Consider the following 20,257-nt stretch of genomic DNA (forward strand, 5'->3'; position numbering starts at 1 on the left):
GTTGCTTGGTCGATCCATTGCTCCTCCTAGCCAAGGCATCCTTGAGCAAGAGAAATAACCAACTGCTCCTGATGAGCTGGCTGACACGTGTGTGAATGTCAGTCAATATTGTAAAGCACTTTGAGAGTGGCCACCTTAGAATTGCACTATAGCAAATGCAGGCCATTTAAGTCATGGTGTATTCAGAAAGCATGGCCCGACCATTTCTTTAAATATTTAACCTGCAGAACCAACGCACTGCATGTGACCCTCCTGCAGCAGGAGAGACCACACCCCTTCCCAGTCTAGACTGTCCCATTAATCTTCAGCCCAGTCAGGACCACCACCCAGTAGAACCCATAACCCCCTAGTTTGCAGAACAAACAGTGTTTCAGAACAAAACCTTTATTTAATAAAACAGGAAGTACACAGAGCCGCTAGTGGCGGGAGAGGATGGGGTCTCCATAGACGCAGTCCTCCTCCAGCGCGAGGTTGTAGGTGCTCCCGCTTTCTCCCTTGTAGGCGCTGGTGACGATCTTCAGCCAGCCCTGCTCCCCCTACATACAAACCCGGGTCAGGACACCGCTGGCAGAGCAACACCACGGCTGTAGCACCAGATAACATGTACCACCACCGTGATGCACCAGCGACCATGTACCACCACCAACGAGATGCAGATATCCATCAGAAGATACTAAGCATTAAGGAACTTCTGGAGAGGTTAAACATTAAAGGGAGCCCCAGAATGGACCGCACCCTCACCCAAGGCTCTCCCCAGGAGTTGCGTACGATCCAGTACTCTGTGCCGTTCTCCACTCCCCAGCCTGCGACCGACACGATGTGGTTGATCTCTGGGAGCTCCACGTGCTCAGAGTACAGCCCTCCAGTGTAGTCATCCAGGGTCTGAGTGGCCATGATCCCACAGCTACAGGAAGGAGACACGAATTATAGATGTAGGATGTAATTATAATTACATCCTGCATTAAGCAGAGCAGCCTTATTGTAAAACAGTCACCTGATGGGGCCTCCAATGAAGATCTCAGCCTTCATCTTCTCCCGCCCAGCAACAGTCCCGTAGTCGCCCACACGCCACAGGGTGTAGTTCTGCACCACGTGGCACTTCCCGAAGGTGGTGCAGGTGCCACATGCGTTGAAGGGCTTGCACTCTGTTGGAAGATATTAGATACAAAGAGCCTTTATAATACTGAAATTATCCATCAAGGTGGCATGGTCAGCCAGGAAGCCATCATCTTGTATCTGGTCATGTTATTGCGACCAGATATCTGCTCCTTAGTGGCTCAGCACCAGTTACCCCCATACCAGGTGAACAAAAGACCTACTCTGGTCGATGGCCTGGTAGTTGTTGCAGGTTTCATCTGGGATGCCATGCTCGTGGGCGTACTGCCACACGGGGAGATGGTCTCCTCCATTGCAGGTCCCGGAGTCAGCGCAGTCCAGCACATGCTGGACGGACAGGTAGGCGGATGGCCACGCAGCCCTCCTCTTGATGTTGATGCGGTCTGAGGAACAGGAATACAAACAGTCCAGACGCAGCCAACGTTCACTGGCTGGAAGAACCCTGACACTGCAGCAGGTTGAAGCTCCATGAGGAGGACCCCAGCGTGTCAAGACATGACCTTTGAGGAGGACACAGTCTAGAATGTTATGTAGGGTGTGGAACATCTAGTTGAGAACATAGTTCTCAACTACATAGTTCTCAAGTGCATTGTTTTAGGGTTACAGAACATGTGAAACTACTTCAGACCATCGGAGCGAGGAGGATGCAGCCCGGATCATTGTTCAGGGGTGTAGAGCATTAAGGTGGTTTCAGAACATCTAGAGCAGAACACTGAGACTGTACCGGCCAGAGCGCTGGTGCTCCCGTGGGCCCAGCAGGAACCACAGTACTGGGGGATGTGCTGGTTCCGTGTGGCACTGACGTAGTTCACTCCACCGACGTTCCTCCAGTCCCAGGTCTGGGGAAGTTCTGCCAGATTGATGAGCTCATGAGGACGAGGAGACGTTCTGTGAGGATACAAGAGGACAGACTCCATGAAACTCTGGTTTAAACAGCAGAGATACACAACAGTGGAGTTAATCAGGACGATCAATTAAGGAGCCACAGGATAGAACATGGAGATGGTTGAGGACCACAACAAGGTTGGTTTGGTCAAGTGTGACATGCATCTGAACCAAAGTCAAGTAATCCATGAGGAAGCCAACCACACCAGCAATGGTAGACCAAGCAGCAGAAATCAAGGCCTAGTTTCTGTGGTAAACTAAAGCCACCAGCTCTATGAATGGTAATTGGGAAGAAGGCATTTGAACTCGAGATACTTACTTGACTCCATAGCTTGACGTCCTGGGCCCGGGCCGATAGCAAACATCCCTTGTGCTGCTAACATGTGCTGCTAACACCACCAGGACAAGCAGAACCAGTTGAAACCCATCCATGTTCGATTAACCAGGTTGACACATGTACCTGAAGTGGCCCTGGCAGAGCTTTTATACCCCGGCCACACAAACGCACGCTCGTTAACGCGTACATACACAGCCGGCTGTATGAGTGTAATCAGGAGTCCTTCACCTGGGCACAGACCTTGATTGGTGAGGAAGGAAACACAGCAGATGTCTGAAGGCAGGGAGGCAGGGCAAGGTAACGGCCTGAGTGTGTTATTGGTTAAGGCCTGAGGTCTCAGCGGGGGTCCGTGGCTAGCCCCCCCCCCCCCCCAGTGTTTCACTTCTGCTGCTAATGCAGCGCAATCGGATTAAAAGTCACCCGCCGCCGCCGCGGTGAGAAATCTGCAGAGCAACCAACCCGTTTGTTCAGTATTCAGACGTTAATACTTGAAGGGTATTCCATCAACGGCTCTCTCTCGGGGAGCGGCGGTTCAGCTTAAAATCACTTAGAGCCCACAATATGAAGAGTACAAGTTTGGGACACATTCGTTATTCCTGCCTCATTTAAGTCAATACCACATTATATATAATACACCCCACCACAGACACTGAGAGAGAGAGAGAGAGAGAGAGAGAGAGAGAGAGAGAGAGAGAGAGAGAGAGAGAGAGAGAGAGAGAGAGAGAGAGAGAGTTCAGCAGTAGAACTACGATCTGACATCTTACCTCTGAGACTAGAGACGGGGGGGGAGTCCCAGACGGTTTCCCTCCATCTGTGTAAGCGGAATGGTATGTTTAATACGCTGATTAAAACCTGATCCCCAACGAGACCACACAGATGAAAGGCGATTATATGGAAAGGAAATTATTAATATTACAATTTTGGAGTCGTTCAGCGTGCCTCTGTACCGAGCGGAAAAACTAAAGACCTTGAGTCCACCGAGAGTTGGAGTGTAGAACCCAAACAAGAGGAGCACTTTACCAATTAACTATAAAGTTAGATTACTTTCCCTCTTTGTCGCTCCCTCTTTTTCTCTCTGTCTCACTCTCTCTCCCGCTCTCTCTCTCTCTCTCACCCCTCTCTCTCTCTATGCTAGGCGTCATGATAGGTGTAACTGTTGGTGTGTTCCAGATGCCTCGGACAACAGCCTTCCGAGTTGCACTTGTGACTTCATTTCCTGTCTTGTAGCACTTACAGCGTTCCCGTTCATCTTTGTTATCGTGTCATGTCATTGGCTAGTCATTGTTATTGTTAGCTACATTAGCCTCTTTAGCAAACTAGCTCAAAAAACGAGTGGTTAGCATGTAAGCCTCATGCTAGGCATAAGCATGTCAATATGCTAGCTAACATGCTAGGTGTGGGCATATCAACATGCTAGGTGTAAGTGGGTCCACATGCTAGCCATCATGCTAGGTGTAAGTGTGTCCACATGCTCATTAATGTCAGAGAGACAGCAGCTCTCAGAGGTCAGGCTACATGACGCGGGGTCACTAGCGTACATCCTGTCTTTCATCCTCTGTTTCCTAACGAGCTCTGGGCTCCGTTGGTTGGGCTGTGTGTTCCAGTCGGTTGTTAGCTGTGTTTACTGTACATATGCTCTGTGGATCTGTGTACTTTGATTAGGGGCCGCTTGTAGGTTTGTAGTTGTGGTGTGTGTGTGTGTGTGTGTGTGTGTGTGTGTGTGTGTGTGCGCGCGCGAGTGTGTGTGTGTGCGCGTGTGTGTGTGTGCACGTGTGTGTGCACGTGTGTGTGTGTGTGTGTGTGTGTGTGTGTGTGTGCACATGTGTGTGTCTGTGTGTGTGTGTGTGTGTGTGTGTGTGCACATGTGTGTGTGTGTGTGTGTGTGTGTGTGTGTGTGTGTGTGTGTGTGTGTGTGTCCTACAACTTGTGCTTTTGAACAACTACATCAACCTTTTAATTAGGCAGCAGTATCTGATATGATCTGATAACACATAAATGACCATATTGCATTAAAACAACATTAACAACAAAGACTTTTGAATTGTTCCAGCGGTTCCATAGCAGAGCAGCAGAACATGTTTTCATGTTAGATTCCCTGGAGGAACTCTGCCTCTGTGCGTGTTCAGAGCAGACTCCCCAGAACCCACCGGCCTCCCCAGGTCTTAATGGACGGACTCCAAAGGAAGGTCAGAGTGGAAGACAGTGGGGGGGGAGGGGGTTTCCATGGAGACCAGCAGCTCACCAGTCTTGACATGCAGCCCATAAAACTCTGGCCGCTGTGGCGGATCAGTGGTGGTGGAGGAGCTCTGACAGCGATGCTTTCATCCCGGCCGTCTATGCAGAGATGAGTGAAGCTCCTTTTAAGGTGTGTTTAGAGTCCGGCCAAATGTTCTGCTCTGGCTGTGTTCAGGTGGAGAGCGAGCGCTCCGCTCCAGAGCACGGTGGAGCCGCAGAACGGAGCGCTGGCCTCCCTCTGTGTGTTGGCTGCTAGCCTAGCGCTCTGGTGGCCGCCTGGTGCTGGTTTGGTGCTGCGCTGCTGCAGAACCCTGGGAGGGACCCAGCCTCACATGAACTTCACCAGGCCAGCTCAACTCTCTGGCATTGCATACTGAATCACGCTATCATGCTAGGTATCACGCTAGCTTCGATCACGTCAACATGCTAGAAATCATGCTAGGCGTAACATGCTCCACTTTCTAGAGATCTGCTGGTAGCTTTGGGTAGTTAGCAGCTGGGTTATAAGTGTAGCTCTGGGTAGTAAGCCTAGCTTTAGATAGTTAGCAGCCGGGTAGCTAGCTGAGATCTGGCAAAATAGCAGCTAGGGATTTAGCATAGCTCTGAGTAGCTATCAACTAGGGAGTTAGCATAACTCTGAGTAGCTCACAAATAGGGAGTTAGGGTATCTCTGAGTAGCTATCAACTAGGGAGTTAGCGTAGCTCTGTGTAGTTAGCATCTGGTTGTCCCCACTCCTCCCCCTCCTGCCCCCCTCCCCCCCAAGAGGTGATGTCCGCCCAGCGACTCCACAGGCCTTCAAAGCCTCCTGATGAATTCCACCGGCTGGGTAATCCCGGACCCCCATGGGGAGGGGATGTCAGGGACAGAAGCCGGGTCCAGCGGTCTGTCTGCTGCTGGCATCACCACGACCGCGGACTAATCGAGGTGAACGAGGCCCCAGACGACCCGGTCATTAACCCGGTTACCAGAGGAATGCCTGAGTCCTCCACCACCGTGCGTTCACCACGGACCTCCACCTCGCTCCTCCACCACCACCCCCCGTCAGGTCTGCAAGGTGGAGGCAAGCCGCAGGGCCGATCCCTGCTCCTCAATGAGGAGCTGCGTCCTGTGCTCGTGTCCTCCTGCAGAGACCAGGACCTGTGGATCGCACATCGACGTTAACCCTGTCATCTAACAACAGACGTACGCACAACAACATGGTGGATTCCTGCTGTTCTGGGAAGTGTTTAACTTAACAAAATACTAGCAGGGCTCTTCTCCACCACCGCATGGGTGTTTTCACTCACAAAGGACACATGTCACCCATCACACACGAGGACGGCGGGCCCAGCTGAGGGGCGTCCTGTGGTCGGCGTTCACTCCAGGCTCCCATTTTGTTAGCGGTGGTTTGCAGCGCAGCCACATTAGATTACTGCGCTCCTCACCGCTGCCTCCCGGCGAGCCCGCCTGACACAAGCAATTTCCTGGCGGTATTGGAAAGGCTTTTCCCAGCGCCGGGAACTCCTAACCAGCAGTTCAGAGCGCGGGCCCGGCCAGCTGCGGCCCCGCAAAAACACATCCCGTTTATTAGTGTTTGGGGGAAACGTCGGCTGATATAAAACATGGAGGTGGTGGAGATGGTAGCGGTGGTGGAGGGGATGGAGGGGGTGGAGGTGGTGGAGGTGGTGAAGGTGGTGAAGTTGGTGGGGACAAGGCAGTTTCTTTACGGTGGACTCCAGCCCCGTGCCGTCAGCACCGGTACGGGGAGACTAAGGCCCATTTCTCTCCCCTTAACAAGAACACTTGCTTTGAGTGCCTTTAGCTGCAAGTCAGCTCCCAAGCTGGCTAGAGTTCAAGGGTTGATTTTTAAGGGAAAATAGGCACTCCCCTTACTCCACTAAGTATTGGGACACCCTACCCCTTTGTGGGAACGCACAAAATCTAGAGTTAGGGCTCAAATCTAGGGGAAGGGGGAGAATTGGGACAGGGCCTAGGGCTTCAGACCCGGCTGAGGGGCGTCTCTGTGGCTCTAGGTACATTTACATTCAGGGCGTTTAGCAGACGCTTTTATCCAAAGTGGCTTACAATAAGTACATTTGTCACAAGAAGAGAAACAACAATATATCACTGTCGGTACAGTAAGGATGTTCATAGAACCAAGTGCCAAGCACTAACAAACGCTTACGGTTAACCAATTCCCTGTATACAACAAAGATGGCTAGTATAAGACACTACAGCATGCTAAGTACTATTTTTAAGTGCCAGGACGTACAACCTACAATAAGTGCATACATTAGGTGCCAGGTAGGCTAGGTAGCTTGATGGATCACAGCGGTGTTCCTTGAATATTTGTTGAGAAGAAGGTCATTGTGACGAGGATCTGGGATATTTTTAACCAGTCTGTTATCAGGAGATTCAGGGGGAAGCTCCCCAGTTTGTCTCTGGTCTGAGACCAGACAGATACCCCCTTCTCATCCAGACCCCATCACACGACGCTCCTCTCCATATTCATGAGACGGTTCAATGGCTTCAGCTGACAGCCATTACAGTTCTGCTGCTGGGGAGAATTAGCATACAATTCTTCAGCAGCCAATCCACGAGGGGCGAGGGAAAGAAGGATTATCAGACAGGAGGAGGAGACTCTTGAGCCTCTACCTGGACAGGCTCTGAGCCTCTAAGGAGGCGCCATTAAGGAGCGGGTAGGGGTTAGACAGTACAGAGACAGGTCATTAAGGAGCAGGTAGGGGTTAGACAGTACAGAGACAGGTCATTAAGGAGCAGGTAGGGGTTAGACAGTACAGAGACAGGTCATTAAGGAGCAGGTAGTGGTTAGACAGTACAGAGACAGGTCATTAAGGAGCAGGTAGGGGTTAGACAGTACAGAGACAGGTCATTAAGGAGCAGGTAGGGGTTAGGGGTCATCTTGCTCTATGGTCTACAGGTAGACATTGGGGATCAAACTCTGAACCTGTGTGCTGGTGCAGTACTCCCCTGACCAGCAGACCACATCCTGAGGCGCTGTCGGAGGCTGGCTTGTATTTACTCTGCTCTCTAGAAGACCTAGTTCTGGAACGACCCAGTTAGAGACTGACCCACTTTTCCCAGGTGTGGAGGAGAACGTTTCTATTAGTGTGACAAAGGAGTACAGTATTAATAGATCTAATATAGATACACACTATATTTATAGTGCAGGGCTGAGGTCTGAAGTGAGTGGTAGGGTCTGGGTTCACAGCCAAGTTTACCTGTTGATGCTCCATCCCCAGAGAGAGAGAGAGAGAGAGAGAGAGAGAGACAGAGAGAGAGGGAGAGAGGGAGAGAGAGATCTTCAAATTTCTAACAGGCATATCTAGAGAGAGAGGAATGGAGAGGTAAGAAAGACAGAGGTGGTGGGGGAGAGGGATAGGGATGGGGTGGGCAGAGAGAGAAATAGAGAAACAATAATTGGTAGGGGGAGAGGAGGGGAGAGGGGGAGAGGGATAGAGATGGGGAGAGGAGGGAGTGTAACAGGGAGAGCAGAGCTATTGAACAGAGTGGAAAAGAGAGAGGGAGAGAAAGAGAGAGAGAGAGAGAGAGAGAGAGAGGGAGAGGGGGAGGAGGGAGAGAGAGAGAGAGGGAGAGGGGAGGTGGGGGAGTCTGCAGCCAGCAGAGGACTGCTCTGACAGGTGGAGGTTCATTACTCCGCTCTGCTGTGTTCCTCCCCCTTGACTCCCCCCTGAACCAACCCCCAGATCAGCCCTGACGGTTCTGACCCACTGAACCCCGGCACCGCCGCCGCCGGGAGCCCCGCGGCGGGACCAGGGCGTAGAACACACCGGGACGTGCCCCTCCTGTGATCCCCCGTCCCGCCGCCTGCCCGGGTGTCACGGGGATCAGAGACGGCCCATTCACAGAGGAATGTTCCGGAGGAGGGCTTCCGGTCCGGATTAGGGTGGGGAGGGGGGGTGGAGGGGGGTTGGGGGGGGGGAGGGCGCCGGACCCTGACGATGGGGGCTGCTGTGCTGCAGGTGTGCTCACGGGTCTCTGGTAATCCCTGGCTTTACCGCCGCCCTCCCCCTCAAAGGCCGCGGCCACTCGGAATTCTGTACCACGGATGAAACGCTGCGGGCTGGAGTGGGCTGTGGGGGGGGGGGGGGGGGGGGGGGGGGAGGAGGGTGGGGGGTGGGGGGCGAGGGGGGAGGGGGGAGAGGCGGAAGGGGGGGGGTCCATTAAGTCTGGCTTCCTGTCTGTCAGCCAGTGAATGGGGGCCGCCTCGGACCCTGAAAGACCCTCAGGTCCGAGGGCCGTTTGATCTCGCAGCGCAGGTGACACCGAAAGGGCCCTTGAAGTCTCCTAAGGAGTTGTACTTGTGGACCCCCCCACCACCCCCCTGCCCCCCACGGGGCCCTTCAAGCACTCTAATCCACCCCCCCCCCCCCCCAGTTTAATCAGCTTCCTGTGTGTTCGCCGCTACATCCTGCCGCTGCTCTGGGAGAATACTTTGATCGACTGAAACGGCGTCGGACAAATGAAACGTAATCTGCGATCGGAATATTATCGGCCCGTTACGACGTGAGCTCTCAGAGTTTAGTTCGGCTCTGATCAGGTTTGTGTGAACGAAACAACAGCCGATCAGGGGGAACACATTCAGCCGTTGTTGTTGTTTTTATTGTTGTTTCTGAGCCGCCCTATCGAGGCAGCGAGGGGACACACCTCTGGACAACAGGAGGAGGACAAGGGACACGTCTCAGAGTCACTCAGTCAGTCAGGAGAATCACAGAAGCCCTTCCGTATTAGCCTAATCACGTTCTTAATGCTGCTATTAGCATATGCTAATGAGTATGCTAATCCTGCTGGTCTGCAGAGGAGGGATTAACGGGGCGGACTGCATGACAGCAGCCCGGTGTTTACATTCTGCTCTGCTGGTCTCAACCAACACCCTGATCCCCTACGCCGCACGTAGCGCCTGCTAGCTTTCTAGCGTGGTCTTTTTTTCTAGCTTTGCAATTCTATCTGTTGGCTAGCTAAGTAGCGCTGTCTCTTTTTGCTAGCTCTGTAGCGCTGACGCTCCACTTGCTGTGCAGGGCTGTCTGTTATATAGCTCTATTGCACTGTTTTGCACTGCATATTTTGGTAGCTTTGTAGTGCTTTCCGCTGCTAGCTCTGTAGCACTGTAGTTTCTAACTCTAGCACTCCAGTTAGCAAAGAGACTAGTTAGCGCTACAGGGCTAGCAGAGAGACAGAGCTACAGTTAGCAAGGCGACAGAGCCGTCGTCCTGTAGCGCTGTGTCTTTGCTAACCCTGTAGCGCTGTGTCTCTGCTAGCCCTGTAGCGCTGTGTCTCTGCTAGCCCTGTAGCGCTGTGTCTCTGCTAGCCCTGTAGCGCTGTGTCTCTGCTAGCCCTGTAGCTCTGTGTCTCTGCTAGCCCTGTAGCGCTGTGTCTCTGCTAACCCTGTAGCGCTGTGTCTCTGCTAACCGTTCCTTTGTGTTGCTCTACTCCCGCGGCTCCATTCTTGGGTCTTTGTTTGCTTTGGTGCAGTAACCGTGGCGACTGAGCTCTGGACTCCCTATGGGAGCGTCGACATAGAAGATACGGGCATGTGTGTGTGTGTGTGTGTGTTTATTGTGGTTTATTGTGGTTATTTTGTACACACACACACATATGTCCATGCATGGACAACACACACACCGCAAACCACACACACACGCCATATATGTGCATGAGCGCACACTGCGGCACACAGCAACACACACACACAGCTGCACATCGGTGCGCATGTTCAATTATCCACGCTATTAAAGCTCTGCTAGAATCACAGTAACCCCTCACCACAACATCCCCCTGGAAACACACAGGGCAGCATGTAGCAGGTAGCATGTAGCAGGTAGCATGTAGCACCCTCACCACAACATGTCTCTGAAAACACAGCCAAGGGAAGCAGGTAGCATGTAGCAGGTAGCATTTAGCATGTAGCAGCTAACATGTAGCATGTAGAAGGTAACATGTAGTGGGTAGCATGTAGCAGGGTTTTTTGTATATAAATAAGTGTTGTTTTTCTTTTGGTGCAAGGAAGAAAATTGTCCAAGCAGTGATTTTATCTGTTATTGACTATGGAGATATTTTATATATGCATGCAAATTCATCGTCTCTGAAAATGCTAGATTCTGTGTACCATGCAACATTAAGATTTGTCTCTGACTCTGATTTCCGAACGCACCATTGCAAGTTGTATGAGAAAGTTGGTCTGTCTTCCTTATATGCCCGTAGAATGGAACACTGGTATATGTTTCTTTATAAGGCAATTTTGCACAAACTACCTCCTTATTTGTGTTCTCTACTGGCTCCTAGAACTAACAGTACTCATATCACTCGGTCTAGCAGTTTTATTGTGTATAACCAGTGTGCGAAATACGGGGGGGTCCGGGGGGGCCCGATTAACCCATGAGACCCCCTGAAAGCCCCCCTGAAATTTGAAGGGGGTCAAAAATATATATATATATATTTTATGCAATATTTTATGCAACGCGTATGCAAATTAGCCATGTGCGCCAATTTGCCTGGTGCAATTGTACACCGTGTGTCGTTGCTAGTTTGCACCCGGCGCAAAGCTGATTTCCCCCCGCAGCAACCAGGCACCACTACACTTGCGCCTGGAGAGGTGTGTCGGCGAAAAGCAGGGGCGTGTTCCGGCGCAAATGATACTTGGTGCTATTTTAGTGATCTAAAAAATGCGCCAATGCAATTGTGCCACTGACTGAAAAATACCTGGTCTATAGCGGATAGCGCAGTTGTTGTTGCTATTTTGACGTGCCATGGCAGGTCGGAACTACAACATAGCCTACGCTTACACACACATAGGCTATACACACAGGCATGCAAACTAGTCACCTTTTGGCGAAATTCGCCGTTTTTTAAACAAAATTGGCCACTTGTGTGATTCGTGGAGATCCATTGAGAAAACATTGGGGGTTGGGGGGGGTCTACAGTCTGACGAAAACGAGACGATAACTAAATAAAAATCAATTTAGGATGACAAAAACTACGACAACTTTTGACACTTTCGTTAATGAATAAAAACGAGACGGAAATGTAAGCGGGACGATTTGGGAAGCGATCCAATCAGAACTAAGCTCTTTATGTGGGGAAGTACTGATCGTACCGCCCGGCAGGTCAACTAGCAAGCGCTTGCTGCGTCGCAAGCAAGTATCCCTTTGTAAACAGTTTGGCGCAACAATCACCGGTTTAAACACAACCAACTTGAAGTCATTGGCAGACGAGTCATCCCGAAATTCACGCAAAGATAAGCATACTTAAACAGTTTTTTTCTTTCAAGCTAATGTCATGTGTGTTTTCGCTAAAATTGGAATACAATACAAGCTGAAAGAAACCACCGCTGTCCTGTAACGGTACCGGAGCTCTGTGCTGTCGACACCACAGCGGGGCACAGAAACACAGGATTCACTGTGGTTTCTGTGACATGAGAAACACTAAAAATGAATACTAATGTTTTATAAAGAAAGCTATCTTAGTGGGAAAGCCACGCAACAGATAGTCACAGTTACATACATTAATGTTCTTATGACAGGAGAAAGGAGCAGAAATATAGTATAGAGACAATTTGGAGCTGTGTGTGCGCATGTTTGAGTGAGAGACAGGAGACATCTGATTGACAAACATTACGAATCATCATTGGTGTTTTTGCAATTTTTTATTTTTCTGCAAAGAAAAAGCAAGGCCATATTTATTTTTTATATGAGACTTGGTTATAAGATAAATAAAGTTGTTTCATATCACAACAGTTTAGTCTGTGTATGTATATTTCACGTTTATTTCATTAATAAAAAAAAAAACATGCACGCTCAATTTCTTTTATTTTATAAAATATATATATATATATATATATATATATATATATAAAATGTATATAAAAATAAATAAAAATAAATACATATATTTAAAAAATTATATGAAAAAAAATTATATAAAAAAAAAATAAATAAAAATAAAAAAATTGACCTGCGCACATGTCCAAAAAAAAACATGCGCGCGCAGGTCAAAAAAAAACATGCGCGCAGGAATTTTGTTTTTTAAATGTTAAATGTGGAACTTTTATGTTTATGCTGCTTTCTTGGCCAGGACTCCCTTGAAAAAGAGATTTTGAATTTCAATGGCGAAATTTCCTGGTAAAATAAAGGTTAATAAAAAAAAATGTAGCTAGTAGCATGTAGTGGGTAGCATGTAGCATGTCACAGGTAGCAGGTCAGAGCTAACCACTAGAGAATATCTAAAAATCGTCTGGTTGCCGATTGAAAATGCTGAGCTCCTCCTCTTGAGCAAGGCAGTATCAGCTGCGTTGGTTGAGTTCCGAAGCGGATGAAGGAATAAGTGAGTGTATGAGTGAATGTGTGTGAGAGGGTGCGTAAGAGTAGTAGTAGTTCTGTAGCATCTCTGTCCTCCTTCCTCATCTTCCTCCCATCTGAACGAAGTCGAAGGCAGCTTCACATTCACACTCTGATCGTGCTGTTAACACACAGGCACACACAGACACACACACACACACTTACAAGCAAGCACACATACACACACACAAATGCACACACACGCAAACAGACAGACACACACACAATCACACACACATACAAGCAAGCACACATACACACACACACACACAAATGCACACACACGCAAACAGATAGACAGACACAAACACACACACACACACACAAGCAAGCACACATACACACACACACAAATGCACATGCACCCCTGTGGGGGTGATATAATCACCTGACAGGTGAGCTCTGTGTGTCTGTTGTTTTCACTTCAAAAGGATCAGAAATCTGAGGGAGTTTCATAACATTACCTCATACCCACCTCAAATTACCTCACACACCTGCACACACACACACACACACAACACACACATGCACACTGACACACGCACACCACACACACACAATTCATGCACGCATGCACACAATCCCAAGCAGTACACACACACACGCACATACACACACACACAGCTAGCTAACTGTTGCCTAGTCCATTTTCTTTGCTCTTTTCTGAGGGAACTCTGTTTAAACAGCTGATCTCTGTTCAGTAGGCTACAAAGTATGTGTTCTAACTTCCTAACGTTATTATCACATTATAGTGCTGATAGTGTTGATGGTAACCGTGACGACCATCGATTGTTGGATGGATGAACTTCCACCACTGTCGGTCAGCCATGTTTCCCGTCCCTCAGTGATGAGCTCATGCTGCCTCCAGCATCAGGCTGTCATCTCCTGGCTCAGAGTCCTGGTGGACAGGGGGCGGGACCCAAGAGGGAGTGGGCGTGTCTCAGAGTCCTGATGGACAGGGGGCAGGGCCCGAGAGGGAGTGGGCGTGTCTCAGAGTCCTGATGGACAGGGGCGGGGCCAGAGAGGGAGTGGGCGTGGCTCAGAGTCCTGATGGATGGCGGTCGAGGACATTGAGTCTGTCCTACAGATCATACTTCCCACCACCACTGTGCTCCCAGTACGCTCTCGGTACGTTCCCAGTACGCTCCCAGTACTTTCCCAGTACGCTCCCAATACACTCCCAGTACAGTCCCAGTGGGCTCCCAGTGGGCTCCCAGTACGCTCCCAGTACGCTCCCAGTACGACTGGTGGTGTCTGAGCATCTGCTTTCTAATAAAGTCTGTTTTAATAAATGTCTTTCTTTGCTCTCTGGCTGTTTGCTTCTTCTCATCTTTCAAAATAAAAGCGGTGGGCTGTGGGTCATTTCGTGGTGGAATCCCGCTCTTCTCCTGAGACGCCGGCGGCGGCCTTGTTTCCTGTGGTGGGTGTCAGCTGGGAGCCGGCGCTCCTAATGCGGAGGGCGAGCTGTGATTATCCTCCGTCTTCACCCTCTTCCCGCCCTATCAGCCGGTCGTGGAATCAGAGGGGTTATCTAAATGCTAATGTCGTGGTGCATCATCCTGCGGGGAATATAGCCCCCCGTGCCCCCCCCCCCCCCCCCAGGTCTTTGTCACTCGGGACACGAGGGAGGGGGGGGGGGGGGGGGGTCTGTGGGTGGGTCGGAGGGTAAACTCTCTGGATTGGGGTGTGATGGAAATGCTGGAGGCGGAAGCCTGGAGGCTGCTCTCTGGCCGCCCCCCCCCCGCCGACCAGGCCCGGTCCATGTCCATGTGTATGTGTGTGCGCCCATGTGTGTGTGTAAGTGCTGTGACGCAAGGTCTGTGAAATGTGTGAAGGCTTGAAGGAGTGTGTGTGCACGTGTTTGCTTTTGCGTGCTTCTGTGTGTGTGTGTCTGTGTGTGTGTGTGTGTGTGTGTGTGTGCCTGGGTGGGTAGGTGTGCGTGTGTGCATACGTGTGTGTGTGTGTGTGTGTGTGTGTCGGTGTGTGCTTGTGTGTCGTGTGTTATGGTAACATAACATCACAGACTATCATTATTCTCAGTCCAACAAACAGCCCTCTCCAACAATAGAGAACGGTGAAATGTGAAGACAGAAATCAAATCTGTTTTGGTTGCGAGCGTTGAATAATTCACGGCCGCCTTTCACACCGCCGCTCCACTGTAATGTCTCCGCCCTGCCAGGCTCAGGGTAACATGTGTCAGCAGCGCATACGTCGGAGGAGCGATACCATCTCATCTTTATGCATGGATATCTGAACCTCATTCTATCCTTCACATCTCCTCTCCAGGTCTCTGGTCTCTGGTCTCCTGGTCTCCTCCTGGTCTCTCTCTTGTCTCCTCCTTTCCTCCTTTCCTCTCTAAACTAACTCATGTCTAACCTAACTCATATCTAACCTAACTCATATCTGAACTAACTCATATCTAAACTAACTCATATCTAACCTAACTCATATCTAAACTAACTCATATCTAACCTAACTCTTATCTAACCTAACTCATATCTGAACTAACTCATATCTGAACTAACTCATATCTAACCTAACCAGCTCATGTTGTAGGGAGCTCCTCTAGGAGGCTCCTCTAGGAGGCTCCTGCACTAGGAGGCTCCTCTAGGAGGCTCCTCTAGGAGGCTCCTGCTGGAAGCCGTGCGGTGGAATGTCTATCTGCTGACAGGTGGGGGCACTGACCGTGAGGGGGGCTTCAGGAATCAGGAGAGAGGGGCCTCTCTCAACCTCCTTCTGGTTCACTGAGAGAGAGAGAGAGAGAGAGAGAGAGAGAGAGAGAGAGAGAGAGAGATTAGTCAGCCAGGACTTTATTACATTTCAGTGCACCTGCAGCCGGAGGTGTTCTGCTTCAACCAGAAGAACCCAGTACTCCTCAGAGAGCTCCCTCCCTCTCTCTCCTTCTCTCTCCATCTACATCTACATCTCTCTCCTTCTCTCTCCTTCTCTCTACTCTCTCCTCTCTCCTTCTCTCCCAGTTCCTCTTAATCTTTCTCCATCCCTCCCTCTTTCTCTCCATCCTTTTCAATCCCGCTCCATCTTTCACCTCTATACATATTCAATTTGATTAAAGAAAGCTTTATTTGGAGGTAACATACACACTCTCACTGCCAGAGCATACCCCTGTGTATATATCTCCATCCCTCTCCATCTCCGCGTCCAGCCTAATCTCTCTCTACCTCTCTCTCTCCATCTCTCCATCCTTCCACTCAATTTCTCTTCATCCCTGGATACACTTCTTTTATAAATCCCAGGGAGTCTTTGTTCCACTGCCCCCCCCCCATCCCACACACACACACACACACACACACACACACACACGCACACACACACACAAAGGACGTACACACTCACACACACACGCACGCGCACACACACACACACACACACACACACACACACACACACACACACACACACACACACACACACGGGCACACGCACACACACACACTCACTCACGCACGCACGCACACACGCACGCACACACACGCACACGCAGGCATGTACACGCACACACACACTCAAACACACACGCATGAACGCTCACAGACACACACATAATCTGAGGAGCTCTTTGTGTTGGAGCGTCGGTTGGTCTGTTGACGTGATTTATGATCTTTATCATAACTAAAGATATTAAAATCCCCCCGGCCTCCTCCGTCCACGCTGGTGTGTGTGCTGCTCTGAGCTGGGCCCGGCCATCCGATACCCAGACGACCTCTGACCTGCACACATTTAATTAGAGCTCGTTAAGGTCAGAGTGAAAGAAACATGGCCCCGCGCCACAGCCTGGACACAGACACCTGATACAGGGGCCTCATGTAGGGGCCCAATACAGGGGCCTCATGTAGGGGCCTCATACAGGGGCCCAATACAGGAGCCTCATACAGGAGCCCAGTACACGGGCCAAGTAGGGGTCGGCTTAGCTCAGGTAGAGCAGGTGGACTTGTAACCGAGAGGTTGCTCGTTCGATCCCCGGCTCCTCCAACTGTCGATGTGTCCCTGGGACACTTAACCCTAACGGCTCCTGACCAGCTGGCTGTCGCCTTGCATGGTTGACTCCGCCGTCGGGGTGTATTAACTGTTCTAAGTTGCTTTGGATAAAAGCGTCTGCGGTAAATGTAAGTACAGGGGCCCGATGTAGGGGCCTCATATAGGGGCCCAATACAGGGAAGGAGGAGTAGGCTGGAGGAGTAGGCTGGAGGAGGGGGAGGGAGGAGGTGCATTGCAGAGTTGTTTGTGTTGGTTTTAGTTTTGCTCTGTTCTTCACTTCCTGTTTGCAGGAGGAAGCGCTTCATCGAGTGGATGGTGAGGTCATACCCATGTTCAGAACATGGTCATAAGCCCCAGTGCATCATGGGAACGCCACCATCGGATTAACGGACTGTCATACTGTCATGGGAACGCCACCATCGGATTAACGGACTGTCATACTGTGATTGATGATAATATGATCTGATGATGTGTTTGTGTTGTATTAAATCAGAAATCCTTCAGCCCCAGCAGCACCTCACCTCCGTGGGGGAAATAAGAATAATGTTTGTCTCTAATTAAGAAAAAAATAAAGAACTAAATAAATGAACGTCTCTCCTCCCCCCCCCCCCCCCCCCCCCCCCCGTTCCATCTGGAAGGTCAACTCCATGTTTCCCAGCATTCAGGCCTCCTGATTAATTGCACTTTTAATTAACTCGCCATTTCATTTAAAACTGTTGGCATGGCGACGGGCCTCATCCTGCCCACCACCCTCTTCCTTGGCGGTAATGGACCAGCGGTCCGCGTGATGCTTCCCCTCCCCCCCCCCATGCCGGAGCAGGGGGGAGACGGGGGGAGACGGGGGGAGGAAATGAGAGTGTGGCTGTATGTGCCGACGATCTCACACATAAAAGCAATATCACCAACCTCGTGACCTCCTGAACTGGGATATTAAATCAATAGCAGACCCATCGTCTTACTGGTGTTTGCCTGAGAAATACATTAATTATGCATTCCATTTACTGAACACCAATATCCCATCATATAAATAGTTGATGGGGTGGTACATAGAAAGATAGGCTACATATACAGTATGTTAACGCACACCATAAGGGGCTGAGTTCACTGTTAACAGTTAGTTGGTTATTTTGTGGTTAGTTTTTTATAGTTAGTTAGTTTATTGTTTGGGTTTGTAAGTGGTTTAGCCAGTTAGATTGGTAGTTTGCATGCTCGGTAAGATAAGCTTGCTAGCCAATTAGTGAATAAGTGAGTGAGTTAGTGGCTAGTCAGCTAGTGTTGAGTGGATGCGAGCGGGTGAGTGTAGTAGTTGACTTCCCTGTTATTAGTGAGTTGGCTAGCCAGGTAGTTAGCGGCGCCCTACACCCAGATGAGGCCAGCGAGCCGCAGTCCGGCTCAGTCTGGTTCAGTCTGGTTCAGAGTCTGGTTGACTCAGAGCTTCTTTACCAAAACACATTTCATACGGCGCTGGGTCCGCTGGAGCTGGCCCAGCCCGCGGCCCGACCCAGTCACGCAGCAGAGACTGTCTGTATTGACTCTGGCCCTGGACACCGCCAGGGAGACAGGGGGAGACAGGGGGAGACAGGGGGGGACAGGGGGCGACAGGGGGAGACGAGGGAGGGAGCAGGGGAGAGAGACAGTCCCGAGGGTTCAGATCCACAGGTGATGTCAAGGTTTCCTCGGGTCATGATGAAATAAGATGAGATGGTACCTCTTCATCTTAGATCATGTGATCGTAGAATCATAGGACATTCAATTATCAGTTATGTGTTTTAATTGTAAAACGTGTTGCTAATCACGTCCACTCCTGTCTAGAGAGAGATGGTTGAAGTGCTCTTTTAAACTCAGAGTCCTGTGTGTGGGGTACTGTGTGGACCTGATTCCTGATTGAAAAGCTCAGTGAGATATTCAGCCTTATTCCTCTGGATAAAGACCCTCACAGAGGTGGTCTCTGAGGAGAACTACACAATGGGCTGCAGGGCTCTGGGGTGGGGGGGGGGGGGGGGGGGCAGGGTTGTGTGGTGGTGTGGTGGTGTGGTGGTGCGGTTGTGAGTTTGTGCGTTTGTGCGGTTGTCTGTTTGGGCCATTGTTCTGTTGTGTGGTTGAGCGGTGGTGCGGTTACGTGGTTGTGTGTGGGTGCGGTGATGTGGCCGTGCGGCCGTGCGGCTGTGCGGCTCCTCGTTAGGGAACAGCCTACCCAGAGTCCGTCCCGCTGCGCTCCTCTGATCGCCAGGCAGCGGCGGAGGAATCCACTCCTCCATTCAGCCTCACAAGCGGCGCTGGCATTTACACCGTAGAGCTCGACACAAAGCCTCCGCAGGACCCAGACACACGGCCCACACGGCCAGGAACCCGGGGAGAGAGCCGGAGAGGACATCACCAAACCACCTTATGATTTCATATCGTGAGTAGTTTGATGATTTCCTACGTTTATATATGAATTCATAACGTAGTTTGATGATGGAGCTGGAGTTATGATATAACGGTGTTGTCTTCTGCGTGTGGTTCAGGAGGTAGAGTGGGTCGGCTGGTCACCGGACGGTTGCTAGTTCGACCCCCGGCTCCTCCTAGCCGAGTGTCGAGGTGTCCCTGAGCGAGACGCCCTCACCCTGACTGCTCCCGACGAGCTGGCTGTCGCCCTGCGTGGCTGACACTGCCACCAAGGTTATTTTCCTTTCAGCTCATCCTTTACCGTAGAGAGAAGAGGAATTAGGATAGAGAGAGAGAGAGAGAGAGAGAGAGCGAGAGAGAGAGAGAGAGTGAGAGAGAGAGAGTGAGAGAGAGAGAGAGAGTCGAGGGGAGATAGAGAGAGAGAGACAGAGAGAGAGTGAAGGGGAGAGAGACAGAGAGAGAGGGACGGGGAGAGAGAGAAAATAGAAGATAGTCACTGTGTTTCTTGCTCCTACAGATATAAAGAAGAGAGAAGAGAAGAGATGGAAGATTTAATAAGCTGGGGCGAGTTAAAGGGATTTAGAGCAGGGAGAGAACGAGATTTCTTAAAAAATATCAAGGAGGTGTTGAGAGCAACAGAAAGACAGAGAGAGAGAGAGAGAGAGAGAGAGAGAGAGAGAGATAAGCAGGTCTAAGTAGCGTTTGGGGCCTGCCAGTGAGGGCTGGTTGTAAATACCAGCCCCACAAAGGAACAGGTGTGGGGGGGTCAGGTTACCAGCTGACATTCATTGCACAAAGAGCTCCTGTCCGCTGAGACGTGTTGTTTTAAATAAAGATACACAGAACAGATTAGCACCATGACCAGCGCCTTACGGAGACAGGATGGAGAGGACATCAGAACAGGGCTGAGATTGGCTGGTTTAGAATCAATCTTTTTATATTTAA

The 20,257-nt window shown here is 50.4% G+C and overlaps 1 protein-coding gene across 1 annotated transcript in view; it reads right to left on the reverse strand.

Moving 5' to 3' along the window:
• Positions 1-416: 416 nt before the first annotated feature.
• LOC311344824 (cathepsin Z-like) overlaps positions 417-20,257 on the reverse strand; it is a gene marked incomplete at both ends in the record, with an annotated part of 37,465 nt that continues 17,624 nt past the window's right edge. The window contains 5 exons of the mRNA XM_084469160.1: positions 417-536; positions 742-904; positions 995-1,145; positions 1,320-1,499; positions 1,841-2,004. Of these exons, the coding sequence (XP_084325286.1) occupies positions 417-536; positions 742-904; positions 995-1,145; positions 1,320-1,499; positions 1,841-2,004 (778 nt within the window). The remainder of the gene's footprint in view (positions 537-741; positions 905-994; positions 1,146-1,319; positions 1,500-1,840; positions 2,005-20,257) is intronic.

Source organism: Micromesistius poutassou (assembly GCF_964030765.1).
Source record: "Micromesistius poutassou genome assembly, chromosome: 6".
NCBI classification, from domain to species: Eukaryota; Metazoa; Chordata; class Actinopteri; order Gadiformes; family Gadidae; genus Micromesistius; species Micromesistius poutassou.